Source organism: Triticum dicoccoides, chromosome 6B (assembly GCF_002162155.2).
Source record: "Triticum dicoccoides isolate Atlit2015 ecotype Zavitan chromosome 6B, WEW_v2.0, whole genome shotgun sequence".
Taxonomy (NCBI): domain Eukaryota; kingdom Viridiplantae; phylum Streptophyta; class Magnoliopsida; order Poales; family Poaceae; genus Triticum; species Triticum dicoccoides.
The window spans coordinates 159,477,626-159,496,023 of record NC_041391.1 but is presented as its reverse complement, the minus strand read 5'-3'; the positions used below and the strand labels follow the sequence as shown (position 1 = coordinate 159,496,023).

At 44.9% G+C, this 18,398-nt stretch overlaps 1 protein-coding gene across 1 annotated transcript; it reads right to left on the bottom strand.

The window, feature by feature from the left end:
- Positions 1–5,524: 5,524 nt before the first annotated feature.
- Positions 5,525–9,874, bottom strand: LOC119323147 (eukaryotic initiation factor 4A-like). The gene is made up of 5 exons (XM_037596729.1): positions 9,643–9,874; positions 8,618–8,690; positions 8,417–8,523; positions 6,818–7,248; positions 5,525–6,429 (listed from the first exon to the last, which is right to left on the bottom strand). The coding sequence occupies exons 2-5, from the start codon at positions 8,686–8,688 to the stop codon at positions 5,794–5,796; spliced, it is 1,245 nt and encodes a 414-aa protein (XP_037452626.1). The 5' UTR covers positions 8,689–8,690; positions 9,643–9,874; the 3' UTR covers positions 5,525–5,793.
- Between the last annotated feature and the right edge of the window lie 8,524 nt (positions 9,875–18,398).

Sequence of the window (18,398 nt, the reverse complement as noted above, 5' to 3'; positions counted from 1 at the left end):
TCACTGTTCATCCAATCGATCGGCTTCAGTTAGCAGCAGTAGTGAAGGAATCGCTCGATCGGGTTCAGTTAACAGCCATCGATCGATCGCTCGGGTTCAGTAACGTGTAGCCTGCAGTGCAATCGCTCGGGTTCCGTTAGAGCCCAATGCCTCGCTCGGGTTCAGTTAGAGCCAACGCCTCGCACACACGCGCGTACGTGTACGAGAGAAACACGCATTGCTCGGGCCCCGATCGCCCACCGTAACCGGGAACTCCCCGAAATTTTCCTCGCCCTCGCTTCTACCACGGTTTTTTCCGTTATGGACGGCCCAAAGAATATCATGCAGTTGCGTCTCCGGCCCGCCTAGGATGAAAAGCCCATTTTCTGTCATGATTTTTTGTCATAGAAGTAGGAGCCCACCACATCTATGATGATACCGGGTTTTGTCACAATTATCGTCATAGAAGTGTCATATGTATGACAGAAAAAGGTTTCGTTCGGCCCAAAATGTCACGGATGTGTCTTTTTTTTGTAGTGTTGTGTGACTACCTGTTCTGATTGGCTTCACACTATCTTCCATCTTGATCTTTACTATCTAGCTGCTAATTGTCTTCGTGCTTTCACTTCATTGAATACTTGATTATGGCTTGTCTAGTGTAGTCTACCTTTCGCTGCATACGAATAGTGTCGTTTCTATTGTTTGTCTTCCAAACTCCCATGTTTTGAAGATTTTCATAAAAACCGCCTATTCACCCCCCCCCCCTCTCTAGTCGATAACTAGCCCTTTCAGAAGGGGCCATGCAGGAGGAGATGAGTGTATGGCGGCACCCAACCATGGCCTGCGGCAGGGCCTTGACCGGCGTGATGGAAGCGTCCTTCGGGTCGAGAATCGATAGAGGCGGTGGCGGCGTGGCGCCCGTATAGGACGAGCGGCACGCGTGTGAAGAGAGGGCTACGGCGTGATGGGGCAGCCAGAAAAGGAGGTGGGTTCAGTTGGAAAAAATCGAGGAACCAGGTTGTCCTTCAATCACGAAGGGACGTGTGTTCGTGGGTCGCAGGTTTTTTTTGGGTTGTTTTCTCGAGCGAGGATGGGAATCGTGGGTACGAAGGGTGTGGGGTGGTGGATCGAATGAGGTCGAACCATCACGATGTTCGATCCTCCTTTAATAGTAGAGATTAAATGGTCCACTCTCCCATGGTTAATACTAGAAGGGTTGAGCGTGCTTTGCTGCGTCGTTGGTGTTGTTGGGTTTCTTAAAAAAAGCATATGTTTCATAATATAAGGTGTATTACTTTTAAAAAGGTGTATCTTTTAAGTTTGATCAAATTTTATAGAGAAATATATCAAGATTCATAATGTCATATCGGTATTTCTAGATTCGTCATGAAATGAATTTCCATACTTTTTTTTGTTCAATGTTGTGGATGTCGATGTTTTTGCTCTTGCTCTAAGTCCAAGAAATTTGAGGTTCTAATAAACAAGTACCCCTTATATTTTGGAACTGACATAATATTTAGTTTGGGCGGGCGGGGGAGAGATAGTGTGTTTTATTTTTATTTATAATGTGTTGATTCGGTGGGGCCTTTCATGGTGTGATTCTGTGTTGTCCGCTAACCAATCTATATTTATGTGGAGAAATTTATGTGTCGGCGGTTGCATATACTATATTGGTGCTACAATATCATATGGTGACATTTCTTTTTTCTAAGTGGTGGGGTGCATGGGATTGATATGTTTTTATAGGCCGGTTGCTGATGATTGATTTAAAAAATTGTTGGTCCGGTTAAAATCGTAAACCAAATCCAAAATTGAATACCTCAATTGAAATAGCTTCAAAATTAAGGAACATAGTGAATTAAAAGAATGGAATGGGAGAGCTTGAGAAATTATTGATCCGGTCAAACAATTCTAAATTAAATACCCCAAATAATTGAAGGCCTTAAAAATTAGAAAGCATAGTGTATAGTATAAAAGAATTGAATGAGAGAGCTTTGCGATATTGTTGACCCGATCAAAATCAGTGACCCAATTCTAATTGAAGACCTCAATTGAATATGGGCTCTTTAAACCTAAGAAGTTTAGTGTTATAGAGGATAAGATCAACATTTTTACTAAAATAGCCGGTAAAAGGCAAACACCAAAGTGTTGAAAAAACTCAAATACCATTCATCACAATAAATAAGAACCAGTGGTAGTAATTGATATTGATGTTAATATACTATAAGTGCCACTTTGATTTGTAGAATTTGAAAAGTAAAGGAATAAAAAAAACACTAGAATATGATAGGTTTATATGTGCAAAACAGCTGATTGTGAAAGGAAAACGTTTTGAGTCAGTCGCCTCCCACGCGTGTGTCCCATGCATGCTCTGCACACCGCTTCCCCTGCCTCGTTGCCCCTCTTCTTTTTCGATGGGACGACTAAATTCCCTGACATGGCCTTCCTCACCCATGCTCCTCGAGCAGCTCACAAGCCTCCGCCTTCGGCACCTACTCGGTCCCCAACATTGTGCGCTGTCGAAGCCCCTCTTCCTCTTTACCCCTGTGCGCTCTAGCTCTTCCTCTCCTCCTCCTTCCAATATCTACCCCTCCAAGGCAGAGATACGTCCAACATCGTGCTACCCGGGACGGACGTCGGTGTTGCAGCGCATGCAACCGCTCATTGCAAACTGCTATGAGTGATCGACGATGGGATCGAGAGCCAAGGCATGTTGATCTGAGAATCATATGCACCCTGCTGCGAGCAGCCAACCATTGCAGGGGTGAGGATGCTACTTCCTGATCTTCTCTACAAGGTAGTTCGGTGATGATGTGAGGGTCGGTTGACAATGCCACGAGTGGAGCGCAGCGACCGCAGATGGCGCCTGCAATGCTATGAATTGTGGGTCGCGTGACATAATGCTAGGAGCAGCAGCCACTCGTGTTGCAATCGAAGGGGGGCGGTGTTGTGAAGGCGGGGGTTGACATTGCGTTGTGTTTTGTAATGCCCATGACGCCATGTTGGGAGTGGTGCCCACCCATGCTACAATAATCGTCCAGCAAAAGGCTGATAACAGGGGAGTTGCACCGATGTTGTCATCCTCCCATCACATGTTGCAAGCGGCATGGCATGCTGCTACAAGTGATGGCGCACTGCTGCGAGCCATGCGAGCCAGCCACTACTATGAAGATGAGCTCACGGTGCTCCAATGGTTAACTGCAACTACTACCTGCGAAAATACAGTGTATTGATAGCCAAAAGACGTGATGCGGTGACAGCGGCAGCGCTGCCATGAGACCAATGGGGTGGAGCTGCTGCGAGCTGTGTCGGCTTGCATCGATGCCACCACTGAGCGACGAGATACTACTATGGGCAGACACATGGTGTCATGTTGTGCTACAAAGGGGGCACGATGCTCAGAGTGCGGGGATAGAGACACTGCTCGTGCAGGCGACGGCTCTACTGCTAGTTGATGTGTGTTTGCTCCGGTGTCGCGAGCATGAGATGAGCTGGTGTTCTTCTCTGCACATGTGTGGTAGGAGAGGGCGAGGGGCTAGGTTTTCGTTTGAGAGTCGAGAAGAGGACGTGTGAGGAAATCTAATGGCTTAAACCTAGCATCCTCCATTGTGAAAACACATGAATCTGCAAAAGTGGACATTTGGGGGTTGTTTGGATTCAGCTAATACTTGCCCCGCCGACCATGGGCTCGCCCAAACATTGGCGGACATTTTGGCCGCCCACGCCCCGCCGGCGATTTGTCGCAAAACTAAGGGCTCGTTTGATTCAAATGAATTCCATAGGATTTTTGGAAGGTTAGAATTGTTTCGAATCAAAAGTGATCAAGAGTTTTGATCGATGGTTACAGGCCTCTTTTATATGTCCCGAAGAGACACGACGATCCCTCGAGCGGGCGTCGGTTCCAGGAGATCAAAGGAAGGCGTCGGTTGCGGGACAAACTGCAACGACGGTTTTGGGCAAGGGGAGATTTTCCCCTAATTACAGAATTATTTTTAACACTCCCCCTAATCTACGTTTGACCATGTAGAATCATCTATCATCTTAAAACATTCTTCTTCAAAAGTTCTTCATAAAATCTTTGATGAGATCCTGAAACATATACTCACAAAGAAAGATAGCATAATGTGATGTTATTAAAAGGATATCTCAAGAAGAACTCTCCCTGACACCTGCAGGTCCCTAAGTCTTCGCATACCAATTCCATGAACACATTTCTGGAATGTTGAATTTGGTAGAGACTTAGTGAATAAATCAGCAAGGTTGTCGCATGATTTGACTTGCAGAATGCTTATTTCCCCGCTTTTCTGAAGATTAGGGGGGGGGGGACCATTTAGGAGAAATATGCTTGGTGATATTACTCTTAATGTATCCTGTTTGCATCTGTGCAATATAGGCTGCATTATCATCATAGATAATGGTAGGTGATTTTATCGAACCAATTCCACATGACTGTTGTATGTGGTTGATCATTCTGCGAAGCCATACACATTCGCATGTTGCTTCAAATAATGAAATTATTTCAGAATGATTGGTAGAAGTTGTCACCAGAGTCTGTCTCGAAGACTTCCATGATATAACAGTGCCACCATGTAGGAACACGAAGCCGGTCTGTGATCTGGCATTATGGGGATCAGACTAGACGGCATCTGCATATCCAATCAAATCAAAGTTCTGATTTTTCTGAAATTGGAAAAATAGGCCAAGATCCTTTGTGATCGAGAGTTTTGATCGATGGTTACAGGCCCCTTTTGTATGAACCTAAGAGACGCGACAATCCCTCCAGCAGGCGTCGGTTCCAGGAAATTGAAGGGAGGCGTCGGTTATGGGACAAACCGCAGTGACGGTTTTAGGCAAAGAGAGATTTTCCCCTATTACAGAATTATTTTTAACAAGAATTTCCTATTACAGAATTATTTTTAACAAGAATTTCCTACATTGATCGTTTGATTCATAGGATTGAATCCAATAGAAATTTTTCCTACAAAATCATGTGCAATACGTATATTTCATTGGAAATCTAGCATCCACTTCAACCCTTTCTTTTCACTTACTTTGTTTTTCCCATGACATCAAACATTCTGTGCTAATCCTATGAGATTCAAGTGGGCATGCCACTCCAATCCTTTATTTTTCTTATTCCTGCATTTTTCTTATTCCCACATTTTGAGAATCCTACTGATTTGCATCACACGTACAAACACTTGAAGAACCAGCTAAAACTTGATGTCAAAAGCAAGGAGTCAACAAATGACAACTAAACCCTAATGGCTCCCGTACGAGGAGTATCGAAGGGCGTATATTTTTACAAATCCAAACTTTAACACATACGAGTTTCAACTTAAGTTCGATTGGATTCTGCCTTGTACTCCCTCTTTCTAGGACAAGTATCGGAGGGAGTATATTTTTACAAATCCAAACTTAACACATACTAGTTTCAACTTAACTTCCTAATATGCTTTTTTGGGCCAACCAATCGCTGCTCTGTACAGTGCCTTCTTAGGATCAGAAGGAAGCTGTTTCAGTTTAAATAGAAAGATCTGACATATACTAAGGAAAAATATACTAGCTCAAGCATGGGCAAAATAGCTTCACAACGGAAAGTAAAATAAATGTCACTCTATCCCAGCTAGCCCAGGAGATGGCACAGCCTACGCACTACAAAAATTTCCGGACATTGCATAGAAAAAAAACTCAGACCATCCTTTAACCACGATTCAAACAGACCCAGACCTTACCACTCCAAAACTGAGAGTTGGGAGATATTCAACAAAAACGAACTTTATCAAGCACCTTACTGCATTCCTAAGATATAATCTAGAGAAGGTCAGCGACATTGGCCGGGAGCTCCTCAATGACCACGTTGTAGAACTTCTGGATGTCGAACAGCATCCTCTCATCTTCACGGGTGACAAAGTTGATGGCAACTCCCTTCCTCCCAAACCGACCACTACGACCAATGCGATGGAGGTAGTTCTCAGGCTGAGTCGGCAGGTCGTAGTTGATGACAAGGGATACTTGCTGCACATCAATACCACGGGCCAGCAGGTCGGTGGTGATGAGCACACGAGAAGATCCAGATCTGAACTCCCTCATGATGATGTCCCTAGTGTTCTGGTCCATGTCTCCGTGCGTGGCAGAGACAGTGTGATCCCTTCCCCTCATCTTGTCGGTGAGCCAGTCCACCTTGCGGCGGGTGTTCACAAAGATGACACTCTGGGTGATTGCCAAGGTCTCATACAGGTCACAGAGTGTATCCAGCTTCCACTCTTCCTTCTCCACGTTGACATAGAATTGCTTGATACCCTCAAGGGTAAGCTCATCTCTCTTGACAAGAATCCTCACAGGCTTGTTCATGAACTTGCGGGTTATCTCAAGGGCCTCAGGAGGCATGGTAGCAGAGAACACCCCAACCTGAATCTTTGATGGAAGAAGCTGGAAGATATCATAGATCTGCAACAGATAAAAACACCTGTTAGTTCAAGCTACTTAAGCAACATGATCTGGAGATTGGGGTACAAATTACGAACGAAATATAAATTGGTGTATCAATAGTAACTAAGAGATCATTAGTAATTAAGAGATTACAAATAATGATGCATGTATATCAGACAAATATTCTACATTTAGAACTGTAGACGATAGTATAAATTATGAAGTTGCAGCAATTACTGAAGAAATACTAACATGTAAATAATATCATATGCGAATGAACATGTGCATACAGAAGCTAATTAAGTTTTAAGCAACTAGTTAGACTTCAGTTCTGTAAAATATTATACACAGACACATAGTAACAACAATGCACAGAATTCTAAATAATTATGTGTAAGAAGTAGACCTGATCCTTGAAACCACGTGAAAGCATCTCATCAGCTTCATCCAACACAAACATCTTGATGTTATCTGGGCGGAGGGATTGCCTGCGCAACATATCAAACACACGACCAGGTGTGCCGACAACAACATGCACACCACTGGCAAGAATCCTTTGGTCCTCACGAACAGAAGTTCCACCAACACATGCATGCACCTTGACGCCTAAGTAGTCACCAAGAGCACGCATGACCTTCTCAATCTGCTGTGCAAGCTCACGGGTTGGAGCAAGGACCAATGCCTGGCACTCAACCAATCCGTAGTCAAGCTGCTGCAAGATTCCAGAACAGAAGGTGGCAGTTTTTCCTGTTCCAGACTGAGCTTGCTGAATCACATCAAGACCCTTACAGAAGGGAACAATTCCTCTTTGCTGAATGGCTGATGGCTTCTCAAAACCTACAAATAGAAGTGTTTGTATTTGTAAGATGACCAAACTATATTGTTTAAGAGTGTCAACGAAAGCAACACTCATCATCACATCACAAAGGAAGTTGTTCATATACAGAAAAAACCAAAACATGTAATACATTAGCAACAAGGCACAAGGATGCATTTGAAATGAAAAACATGATAAAAGATGTGCGTCTCATGGCAATTCCCAAAGTTTAACTGCAGCAATGCTGCTATCAAGGGCAATGGAATATGAGACTGCCATCTGGTGGAGGAAACCCGAGGGTAACCTCGACATCAGAAGGCTCACTTTGTGACGTTTGCTTGGGAATATACGAACATGGAAAACTCGCTCCAAGTAAAGCAAGAGGACTCGGATGTCCTCCCATCACACAGAAAGTAGTTTTTATACAGAAAATAGCACAACGTGCAAAACAAAACACACGATCCATTAAACACATGCATAAGAATGTGTTTGAAACGAAATGCACACAAAACAGATGTGCGTCTCATGGCAATTCCCAAAGTTTAAGTGCAGCAATGCTGCTATCAAGGGCGATGGAATACGAGACAGCCGACTGGTGGAGGAAACCCATAGGAACCTCGACATCAGGGGGCTCACTTTATGACGTTTGCTTAGGAATATACAAACATGAAAAGTTTGCTCCACATAAAAGCAAGAAGACTCGGATGTCCTCCCATCACACAGAATATGGTTTTTATATACAGAAAATAAGCATGATAACCAAACTGAAACATGCAATCCAATACCAACAAGGCATAAGAATGTGTTTGAAAATGAAATGCACACAATAACAGATGTGCGTCTCATGGCAATTCCCAAAGTTTAACTGCAGCAATGCTGCTATCAAGGGCGATGGAATATGAGACTGCCACCTGGTGGAGGAAACCCTAGGGAAACCTCAACATCAGGGGGCTCACTTTGTGACATTTGCTTAGGAATATACAAACATCAAAAGCTTGCTCCACATAAAGCAAGAAGACTCGGATGTCTTCCCATCACAGAGAAAATGGTTCATACAGATGAAAGGCAGGTCATGTAGAATAAAACAGGTAATCCAAAACGCTAGCGAGAAAATGTTTCCCAGAGTTTAAATGCAGCGCTGCTATAAAGGGCTATGGAATATGAGACTGCAATCTGATGGAAACATACCATAAGCATAGATGCCTCTAAGAAGGTTCTCTTGGAGGCCCATGTCATCAAAACTTTCGTGCACCTCATCATACGAGGTGAAAAACTCCCCAGTGTCACCTTGGTTCCTGCAAATTCATAATCATGTACTCGGTTGTGCAAAAAGGAGAGCTTCACATGGCCGCCAAAGGCTGAGACAATAAATTGGTAGAGTTAACTTACAGTAACTCGGTCATCTTGCTGTCATACTGCTTAGCATCAAACTGGGAACCCTCTGGTGCCATTCCTGCCATGGCTGTATTAAAGAAAAACAGGAGCATGTTAACAGAAAGCAGTGACAGGAATTCTGGTACCAAACAACCATTGATTGCATACATATTAGCATTAGACTATCCCACTTAAGTGGACACAAATCCCAGATGATGTTCTATTCAAACAGGAAAGGAAAGAAGCCAAATTAGCAAGACTGCACCTCAAAGCAACCATGCAAACTTTACAAACTAGCCAGTTTAGAAGTATGCCAGCAATAACCGGAGGCAAAAAAAAAAAGCAAGCCAATAGCTTTCCGTGATCCCTGAGACACTATTCTCAACACGTTTGTGTAGATCACATAGATGACAGATCACAACTAACAACACAAACAGTGTACCTAACTATGGAGCACATGCACATCCGATAATTATAGGCATCAACAGCAAGCCAACAGAACCTAGCACTCAAGTTCAACAAGGACATGTACTTCCCACGATTCTCCCCCCATTATGGGACACAGAACACTACTCAAGACGAGTGTTCCCAGGTACTACTAGTTCACACCGGTCACAACTAACAAAAGTAAACAGTGTACCTAACCAAACGACAGTCCGCCAGTCCACAGTACGCAGCGCACATCATTAGAATTGTAAAACGAAATCATCATCAACAGCCTAGCCCAAATCTATCTAACAACACAGACTAAACTAGCAGTAAACTAAATCGAGCATGAAGCTACAAAAATCGAGATACCGAAGCTGCGGAGCCTAAATCGACGAATCTCGAGATCAATCCCCTCCCGCAACCGCCCGAGAAAAAATCTTCCAGCCCCGCCGACTCTCCCCCAGATCCAGTACCACAACGGAACTAACCAGACCCAGATCGATCCAGGACGAAATCAGACGCCCCCAGCCCAGATCGATCGAGCACGAACGAGCACCACCGACCACACGGAGAACAAAAAAGCGGAGGAGAGATCTCTCCGGAGACGTTACCTGAAGCGCGCGGTGGGGAGGACGAAGGAGGATCCGGGGGCTTGGGGGCTGGTGCGCGCTGATCTGCCGAGCGAATCCGAGATCGTGTCCCGGATCCGATCGGTTCGTCGGCGGAGGCGGTGGGGTGGGGAGAGGGGAGGAGCTCTTTCCTGCGGTGGGAAGAGCGAGGGTTTGGTGGGCTGTGGGGAGAAGGAGAGAGAAAGCCGGCTTATATTGGTCCCCGACGGAAGCGGCGCGCGGCTCGACTCGTTCCCCTCTCTGCCTCTCTCTCTCGTCTCGCGTCTCGTCTCTCTGCGGGAGACGAGTAGGGTTTCTCTTTCTCCTCTGTGATGGCTCTCGTGGGCTTTGGGTTTGGTTTGGTCGATTGAGTTGGGCCCCGTCGCCCCGCCTCCCGGCCCTTTTCATATCCGGCAATTTTCTTTCTTTCCTTTTTAGCAGCAGAAGATATCCCCTCCAAAAAAAAAAGCAGCAGAGTTTGCACCGGTCACGTCCTTGCGAGCCAAGTTTTCTCTGAAAACGAGCTCTGCTCTTCCTGCGATTCTGGTTATTTCCAATAACACGAGTATTTTATTTCCTTGTATTGTTTTGGCAAGAGCATTATTATGTTTTTTTATTACTGATGAAAGTGTGCGAGCTGGATTTATTTGATATTTTCCGGGAGTACTGAACTGGACAAGTCTCCTGGATGCAGCTGTGTGAACGTGGTGGCGCACGACGGATCTGCCGCGTACAGCTCACCGCGTGCTTGAATTTTGGTTGATTGATGTAGCCCACACGCCTACAGCTAAACTTCTAGCCACACAAGGTACCAAAGAACTTGGCCGCCAAGAAACATGCCACCAAACTGCTGACCACTGGTTGAACGCCCCATTGATCCCATGGAATAACATTTATCTTTATCTCTACCTCTCTACCTAATAATAAAGCGCGGTGGGTTTCCGTCGTCCGTCACCCCTATTTGCAAAAAAGTCCCTACAGTTTGTTGAAATCAACCCGCAGTCCATTTATAAGTCATAATGAACCGTTTTTTTATTTAGAAAACCTCCTAAGATTTCAGGTAATCAACCCGCCGTCCATATTTAAGTCATACGAATCTTTTTTTGTATTTTAACAGAAAACCCCTAACCTTTCGGTTAATCAATCCGCAGTTTATCTAAAACAAAATTATCAATATCTTTTAAACCGTAAGTCCGATTTTAACATATTATATATGAAATTTGATTAGAAAAATGTGTAGAATCTAAATATGCTATTACTTTTAGCTGTTAAATATTTCTTAACTATTAATTTGGGTGCAAACTTAATCTATAGTGCACGGTCCGTTTTTCTTTCGCACCGGCGGCGATTCAAATTGCAAATAAACACACATTAAAACCAGATTGAGTGGGAAAAAACATTAATAATCACGCATACACAATTCTGAAAAACCTCGCGGGAAAAAGCAACACTTTTCTCATCTTATTCTGAGCGATTGTGTGCGTGCGAGCGCGTGCGTGTGTGTGTGAGAGAGAGAGACGCCTTAGGACTGACCACATTCAAATGCATTTTCGTTGTGTGAGCAGTGAGACCACCGTCGGGAACACAAATGTGATGCCATTTTAAATAAAGCACGTCTATCTATCAGGGTCTCGAGTCGTGGTCATTGGGTTAAGAGCGTGTATTTTTTCTGTCCCGTTGCAACGCACGGGCTTTTTTGCTAGTCTTTACCTCATAATAATAATAAAAGAGCTATTGCTTCTTCTTCCCTAATTCTCGTCCGTTTTCATCCGTCGTCGTACGTGGTTAGAAAAATTTCACCCCCGCTGTCCCAACGAAGGCCGGTATGCCTCAACCGGCTAGCATGGGCCTCAGCCCATCAAACCTATCTGGCAAATAATAGACCACGCACAGGCCGAAAGGGGGCGTCCCAACCGAGCCAGCGAAGGATCGTGTGCAAAAGAGAGGATTTGATTATCTACTGCATAATCCCACCTCGCTCGATTACACTCAAATGAACCAATTTAAATACTGCTGCAAGTTGGAATCAATAAACAGGTTGGGACCAATAGGAAAGGATGGGCAAAGAAAATAAAGCTGAGGAAGAAGATGATCCTGGCGAAGAAAATAAAGTTGAGGAAGAAGATGATCCTGATTTGAAATCTCAAAAGAAGGAAAATGGATGCGTGGAGCCTCCGCTAGTAGCGGCGGTGTGGGGTGCAGAAGGGGTGCAGCGGGCAGAGGTGGCATGTCCCCAGGGGGGTGTGATTCATAACTGGAGTTGTCGAGTAATCTGTGTTAATTTGTTTCTCGATCCATCCCGTGTGAGATTAATGATTAGAGTGTCTTTTCATGTTTTTTTCTCTTGACATCAAATGCGATATGGATATGTTGGTCTATGGTATTTGCTCACATAGCAAACACCTATAATGATTAGAATCCATTCAATGAAAGGGGATTTCAAATCATGCATTTGAATATATATACTGACCGTCGCAAGTCTATGTCACGCTTGTGAGAAATTTTTCAATTGCTTACACCAAAATACTAATCTGGATGTCGTTAACAATCTAGACATTGTCTCTCATTTGATTGTGCTGTTGACCACAAACCAAGATCTGTACCATATGTGGGCGTGAACCACATGTTGCCAACTCTGGCATCACCTTGATGAGATTATCGAAATGCTGTTTCTAAGTAAAAGTTGTGTATCATTTTGTTAACATCGTCGTTTAGAGCAATGAGCCTCGGAAGCTTCATCTTCCACCCTTTCTCCCACCTGCCGTTTCATACAAACCGTATTGCAGCATTACATTTTATTTTTTCTATACTCCTGTTGCAACGCACGGGCATTTGTGCTATAAACCTAATTATGTCTCGTATGGTCCTTTTATTCTGTTATTGATTATTAAAAAATATTTAATATTTGATCTTCGTGGCAACTGGCACATACGTAGTTTAAATATAAAAAAATAATCAATGTATCATTGTAGTTTATGTATTGTTGCAAAAAATATCTCGAGTTGTTAAAGAAGTTCAGCGGAAGTAAAAGGCACCTCAAACATAATAAAATTACATCAAGGCCACAAAAAAACATAATAAAATTACATCAAGGCCTCACAGTGTGCATACATACATCTTTGGTAAACTGAATTGTGTGTCACTATCCTTCTCAAGAAATAGAGTTAGTCATCATCAACATGTAACACCCCACCTATGGACTGCCACTGTATATTTGTAACCTGGGCCTGGGCTTAGAGATGGGCTGATCATTTGAGGCTAGATCCCACACAGCATGGGCTACATAAGCAACCGAGTGAGCACAGGAGGAGGCAGCGATTGAATTAGTCTGATCTTCATCTTCCCGTCTCTGTTCTGTTCCTCACCTCCTGCTACTGCTCTCCCCTTCTTCTTTGCTGATTTCTCACCTCAAACCTTTTTGTATTCCTCAAATTGTATCTTGTTATTGGTACTAATCCAGTTATTCGTCCCATCCTGAGTTTGGGTCGTGACAATTTGGTATTCGAGCCAAGAAAAAAATCACCACCCACTTCCTGCCTATCAGGTGCTCGACCAAATGTCGAACCACCAAGAGTTGGTAAACGGCGGCGTTCTTCTTGTTATTGGTACTAATCCAGTTATTCGTCCCATCCTGAGTTTGGGTCGTGACAATTTGGTATTCGAGCCAAGAAAAAAATCACCACCCACTTCCTGCCTATCAGGTGCTCGACCAAATGTCGAACCACCAAGAGTTGGTAAACGGCGGCGTTCTTCGCGTCACCGTGCACCATGTGTACTATCCGGTCACTGAGGAGACACTGCAGCAAGTGTTTACAGTGTATGGCGTGGTGAAGATCTCCGTGTTCCAAAGAATCAACTATGTGGCAGCAGTAGTTCAGCTTCGATCAAGACACGCTGCAGCGCGGGCTCTAGCCATGCATGGTCGGTGCATCTATGAGCTTGCCTGCCTCCTAGACATCCAGGACGTGTCGTCGGAGTACAACCTGCAGTTGTGCTCACTGCTCGAGCAGAAGCAGACCGCAACCATGGCCGTGTACACGGATGCATTCTGGGAATGAGTACATCGCGTGCTGGATCTCAACCCCAACATGAGCATCAAGACCTTCGTCCACCATTACATCGAGGGCTTGCAGGAAGATATCCAAGATGTTGTGCGGTCACGATCACCGTTGAGCATCACTGTGCTTCGTCCCTTGCCCGGATAAGGGAGGATGAAATTGTGCAGGAGGCAACGATGGTTGCGGAGAAACTTGATGATGGCCATGGAGTTCACATCCTCATGCCTACGGTGATCATCAGAGACGCCTTCCTCGACCCCACTGCCCAAGTAGAGTGTGATGCAGACCACAACATCATCACCATTGACAAAAATAACCTTGCTGCACCGACGCCCATCACATGTTCGACAGAGTGCCTGAGTCACGCCGCCGCCGTTGACATCTGCTCTGAGCCTGCAACCTCTGCTCTGTGTGAAGAGACCCTCGACATCGAAGCCATCAGTGTTGCTACACCAACCTCTGTTGTGTGCTCTATTGTTGGTCTGACTGATGCCGATCTGAACATTTATGTGGCGGTGCCCCTCATCGTGTGGAGTGTGAATCCATTCTCTACAACTCCTGCAAAGGTCCTGTCAACTTTAGCGCATTGGCCATTTTCCATCCCCAAACTGAACGCCATGGCATCAACAAGGTGTTGGCGCCTCTGCTTCGACCACATTGGCGCATTGACCCCCATGTACATGCTGGATGAGAATGTGAACATGAAGGAACAAGCACACATGCTACGACCAATGCCATGGCCATCATTTAAATGCTATTCGGAAGCAACCAGTCCTCAAGGTCCACGTTCAGCAACTCAACAGTGGCGTTCATCTCATCGAGCAAGTCAGTCGAAGTGCATGAAGGCTGGCGATGCTATATCGAACACGGAATTGAAAGCCCAAGTTTTATTCACTGGCATTCTAGTGGATTTTGTGAGTACGCAAACTGGCAGAGTTTGTGATTTCTTGAGAACCTTTTCCCAAGAGGAGAAGCTTAACTCTATTTCTGAAGCGAGCGAACAAGCTCTGAGGTTGTTTTATGTTGAACTGATACCTTGGGCTTATTCTTCATTACATTTCATCAAGCCTTGCAGTTCTGGGCCAGGGATGCAGAGGTGTGGTGCAACTGGAAGGCTGTCGCCTGAAGTGCCATGTTCTACTATCAACATAATGTTTCTTCCACGAGATACAACTCAGTTGTGATCTTGGCCACCGCCTCGGGTTGCTACAAAATATAGGGGTACCCTCCTATACAAAACTACAGGAATGCTATGGTTTCCATCCCTCATAAACCAAGTCCACTGGCTTTGGAAGTCACCATGGCCACCTCCCGGACAAGAGCAGACAAGTGAGAGTGTAGAGGTGAACCATGGCAGCAAGAACTTTGTCGACTGCGTCGGCCATGGAGTTCAGGGCCTCACGCCTAAGGAGACACTCACCGGCGTATCCTCCGAGCTTGCTTCCCCTGTGATGCGTGGTGCAGACAACGGAGTTGTCATTATCCACACCAGCAGCCTTGCTGCTCCGGCGCTAAGCACATGCTTGAAGGAGCGCCTGAGTCGTGACGCCATCGTCAACATCTTCCCCGAGCTTGCTGCCTCTGATGTATGCTACGAGGCCATCAACACCGACATCGTCAGTATGATGGCACCACTGCCCGCCACCTGTTCTAAGGGTCTGATCCATGATGGCATCAATGATCCCGTGGCGGTGCAGATGTGTTGGGGAACGTAGCAGAAATTCAAAATTTTTCTACGAGTCACCAAGATCTATCTATGGAGAAACTAGCAACGAGAGAGAGGGGAGTGCATCTACATACCCTTGTAGATCGCTAAGCGGAAGCATTCAAGAGAACGGGGTTGAAGGAGTCGTACTCATCGTGATCCAAATCACCGAAGATCCTAGTGCCAAACGGACGGTACCTCCGCGTTCAACACACGTACAGCCCGGGGATGTCTCCTCCTTCTTGATCCAGCAAGGGGATAGGAGAAGTTGAGGGAGAGCTCCAGCAGCACAACGGCGTGGTGGTGGAGCTTGCAGTTCTCCGGCAGGGCTTCGCCAAGCACTACGGAGGAGGAGGAGGTGTTGGTGAGGGAGAGGCTTGCGCCAGGGGCAAGGGTGAAGCTCCCATGCGCCTCCCCACTATATATAGGGGTTGAGGGGGCTGCTTTCTTGCCCTCCAAGTCCATTGGGGCGTTGGCAAAGGTGGGAGGAAAGAAATCTCATCATTTCCTTCCCCACTGATTGTTATCCACCCTTTTTAGGGATCTTGATCTTATCCCTTCGAGATATGATCTTATTCCTTCTAAGGGGGGATCTTGGTGCGCCTTGACCAAGGGTGTGGGGCCTTGCCCCCACTACCCATGTTCATGTGGGTCCCCCCATGCTGGTGGGCCCCACTCCGGAACCTTCTAGAACCTTCCTAGTACAATACCGAAAAATCCCGAACATTTTCCGGTGGCCAAAATAGGATTTCCCATATATAAATCTTTACCTCCGGACCATTCCGGAACTCCTCGTGATGTCCGGGATCTCATACGGGACCCCGAACAACATTCGGTAACTGCACACCAATTCCCATAACAACTCTAGCGTCACTGAACCTTAAGTGTGTAGACCCTACGGGTTCGGGAATCATGCAGACATGACCGAGACAGCTCTCTGGCCAATAACCAACAGCGGTATCTGGATACCCATGTTGGCTCCCACATGTTCCACGATGATCTCATCGGATGAACCACAATGTCAAGGATTCAAGCAATCCCGTATACAATTCCCTTTGTCTAGCGGTATTGTACTTGCCCGAGATTCGATCGTCGGTATGCCGATACCTTGTTCAATCTCGTTACCGGCAAGTCTCTTTACTTGTTCCGTAACACATCATCCCATGATCAACCCCTTGGTCACATTGTGCACATTATGATGATGTCCTACCGAGTGGGCCCAGAGATACCTCTCCGTTACACGGAGTGACAATTCCTAGTCTCGATTTGTGCCAACCCAACAGACACTTTCGGAGATACCCGTAGTGCACCTTTATAGCCACCCAGTTACATTGTGATATTTGGTACACCCAAAGCATTCCTACGATATCCGGGAGTTGCACAATCTCATGGTCTAAGGAAATGATACTTGACATTAGAAAAGCTCTAGCATACGAACTACACGATCTTTGTGCTAGGCTTAGGATTGGGTCTTGTCCATGACATCATTCTCCTAATGATGTGATCCCGTTATCAACGACATCCAATGTCCATGGTCAGGAAACCGTAACCATCTATTGATCAACGAGCTAGTCTACTAGAGGCTTACTAGGGACATGGTGTTGTCTATGTACCCACACATGTATGTGAGTTTCCTATCAATACAATTATAGCATGGATAATAAACGATTATCATGAACAAGGAAATATAATAATAATAACTAATTTATTATTGCCTCTAGGGCATATTTCCAACAGTCTCCCACTTGCACTAGAGTCAATAATCTAGTTCACATCGCCATGTGATTAACATTGACAGGCCACATCGCCATGTGACCAACATCCAAAGAGTTTACTAGTGTTACTAAACTAGTTCATATCACCATGTGATTAAGACTCAATGAGTTCTGGGGTTCGATCATGTTTTGCTTGTGAGAGAGGTTTTAGTCAACGGGTCTGCAACATTTAGATCCGTATGTATTTCGCAATTCTCTATGTCATATTGTAAATGTTGCTTCCATGCTCCATGTGGAGCTATTCCAAATGGTTGCTCCACTATACGTATCCGATTTGCTACTCAGAGTCATTCGGACAGGTGTTAAAGCTTGCATCGACGTAACCCTTTACGCCGAACTCTTTATCACCTCCATAATTGAGAAACATGTCCTTTATTTACTCCAAGGACAATTTTGACTGTTGTCCAATGATCCATTCCTGGATCATTCTTGTACCCCTTGACTGACTCATGGCAAGGCACACTTCCGGTGTGGTACATAGCATAGCATACTATAGAGCCTACGTCTGAAGCATAGGGGATGACCTTCGTCCTTTCTCTCTGTTCTACCGTGGTCGAGCTTTAACTCTTAACTTCATACCTTACAACTCAGGCAAGAACTCCTTCTTTGACTGATCCATCTTGAACACCTTCAAGATCATGTCAAGGTATGTGCTCATTTGAAAGTACCATTTAGCGTTTTTGATCTATCCTCATAGATCTTGATGCTCAATGTTCAAGCAGCTTATTCCAGGTTTTCTATTGAAAAACACTTTTCAAATAACCCTATATGATTTCCAGAAATTCTACATCATTTCTGATCAACAATATGTCAACAACATATACTCATCAGAAATTCTATAGTGCTCCCACTCACTTCTTTGGAAATACAAGTTTCTCATAAACTTTGTATAAACCCAAAATTTTTGATCATCTCATCAAAGCATACATTCCAACTCCGAGATGCTTACTCCAGTCCTTAGAAGGATTGCTGGATCTTTGCATATTTGTTAGCGTTCTTCAGGATTGACAAAACCTTCTGGTTGTATCACATACAACCTTTCCTCAAGGATATCATCGAGGAAACAATGTTTTGACATCCTATCTGCAAGATTTCATAAATCATGCAGTAATTGCTAATATAATTCCAACAGACTCTTAGCATCGCTACGAGTGAGAAAGTCTCATCGTAGTCAACTCCTTGAACTTGTCGGAAAATATCTTAACGACAAGTCGAGCTTTC

Excerpts from the sequence above, each read along its gene's own strand:
- LOC119323147 (XM_037596729.1), bottom strand. The coding sequence starts at position 8,688 with ATGGCAGGAATGGCACCAGAGGGTTCCCAGTTTGATGCTAAGCAGTAT. Across the intron at positions 8,524-8,617 it reads AGCAAGATGACCGAGTTACT|GAACCAAGGTGACACTGGGG; the intron begins GTAAGTTAACTC and ends ATGAATTTGCAG. Across the intron at positions 6,430-6,817 it reads CACGTGGTTTCAAGGATCAG|ATCTATGATATCTTCCAGCT; the intron begins GTCTACTTCTTA and ends TATCTGTTGCAG.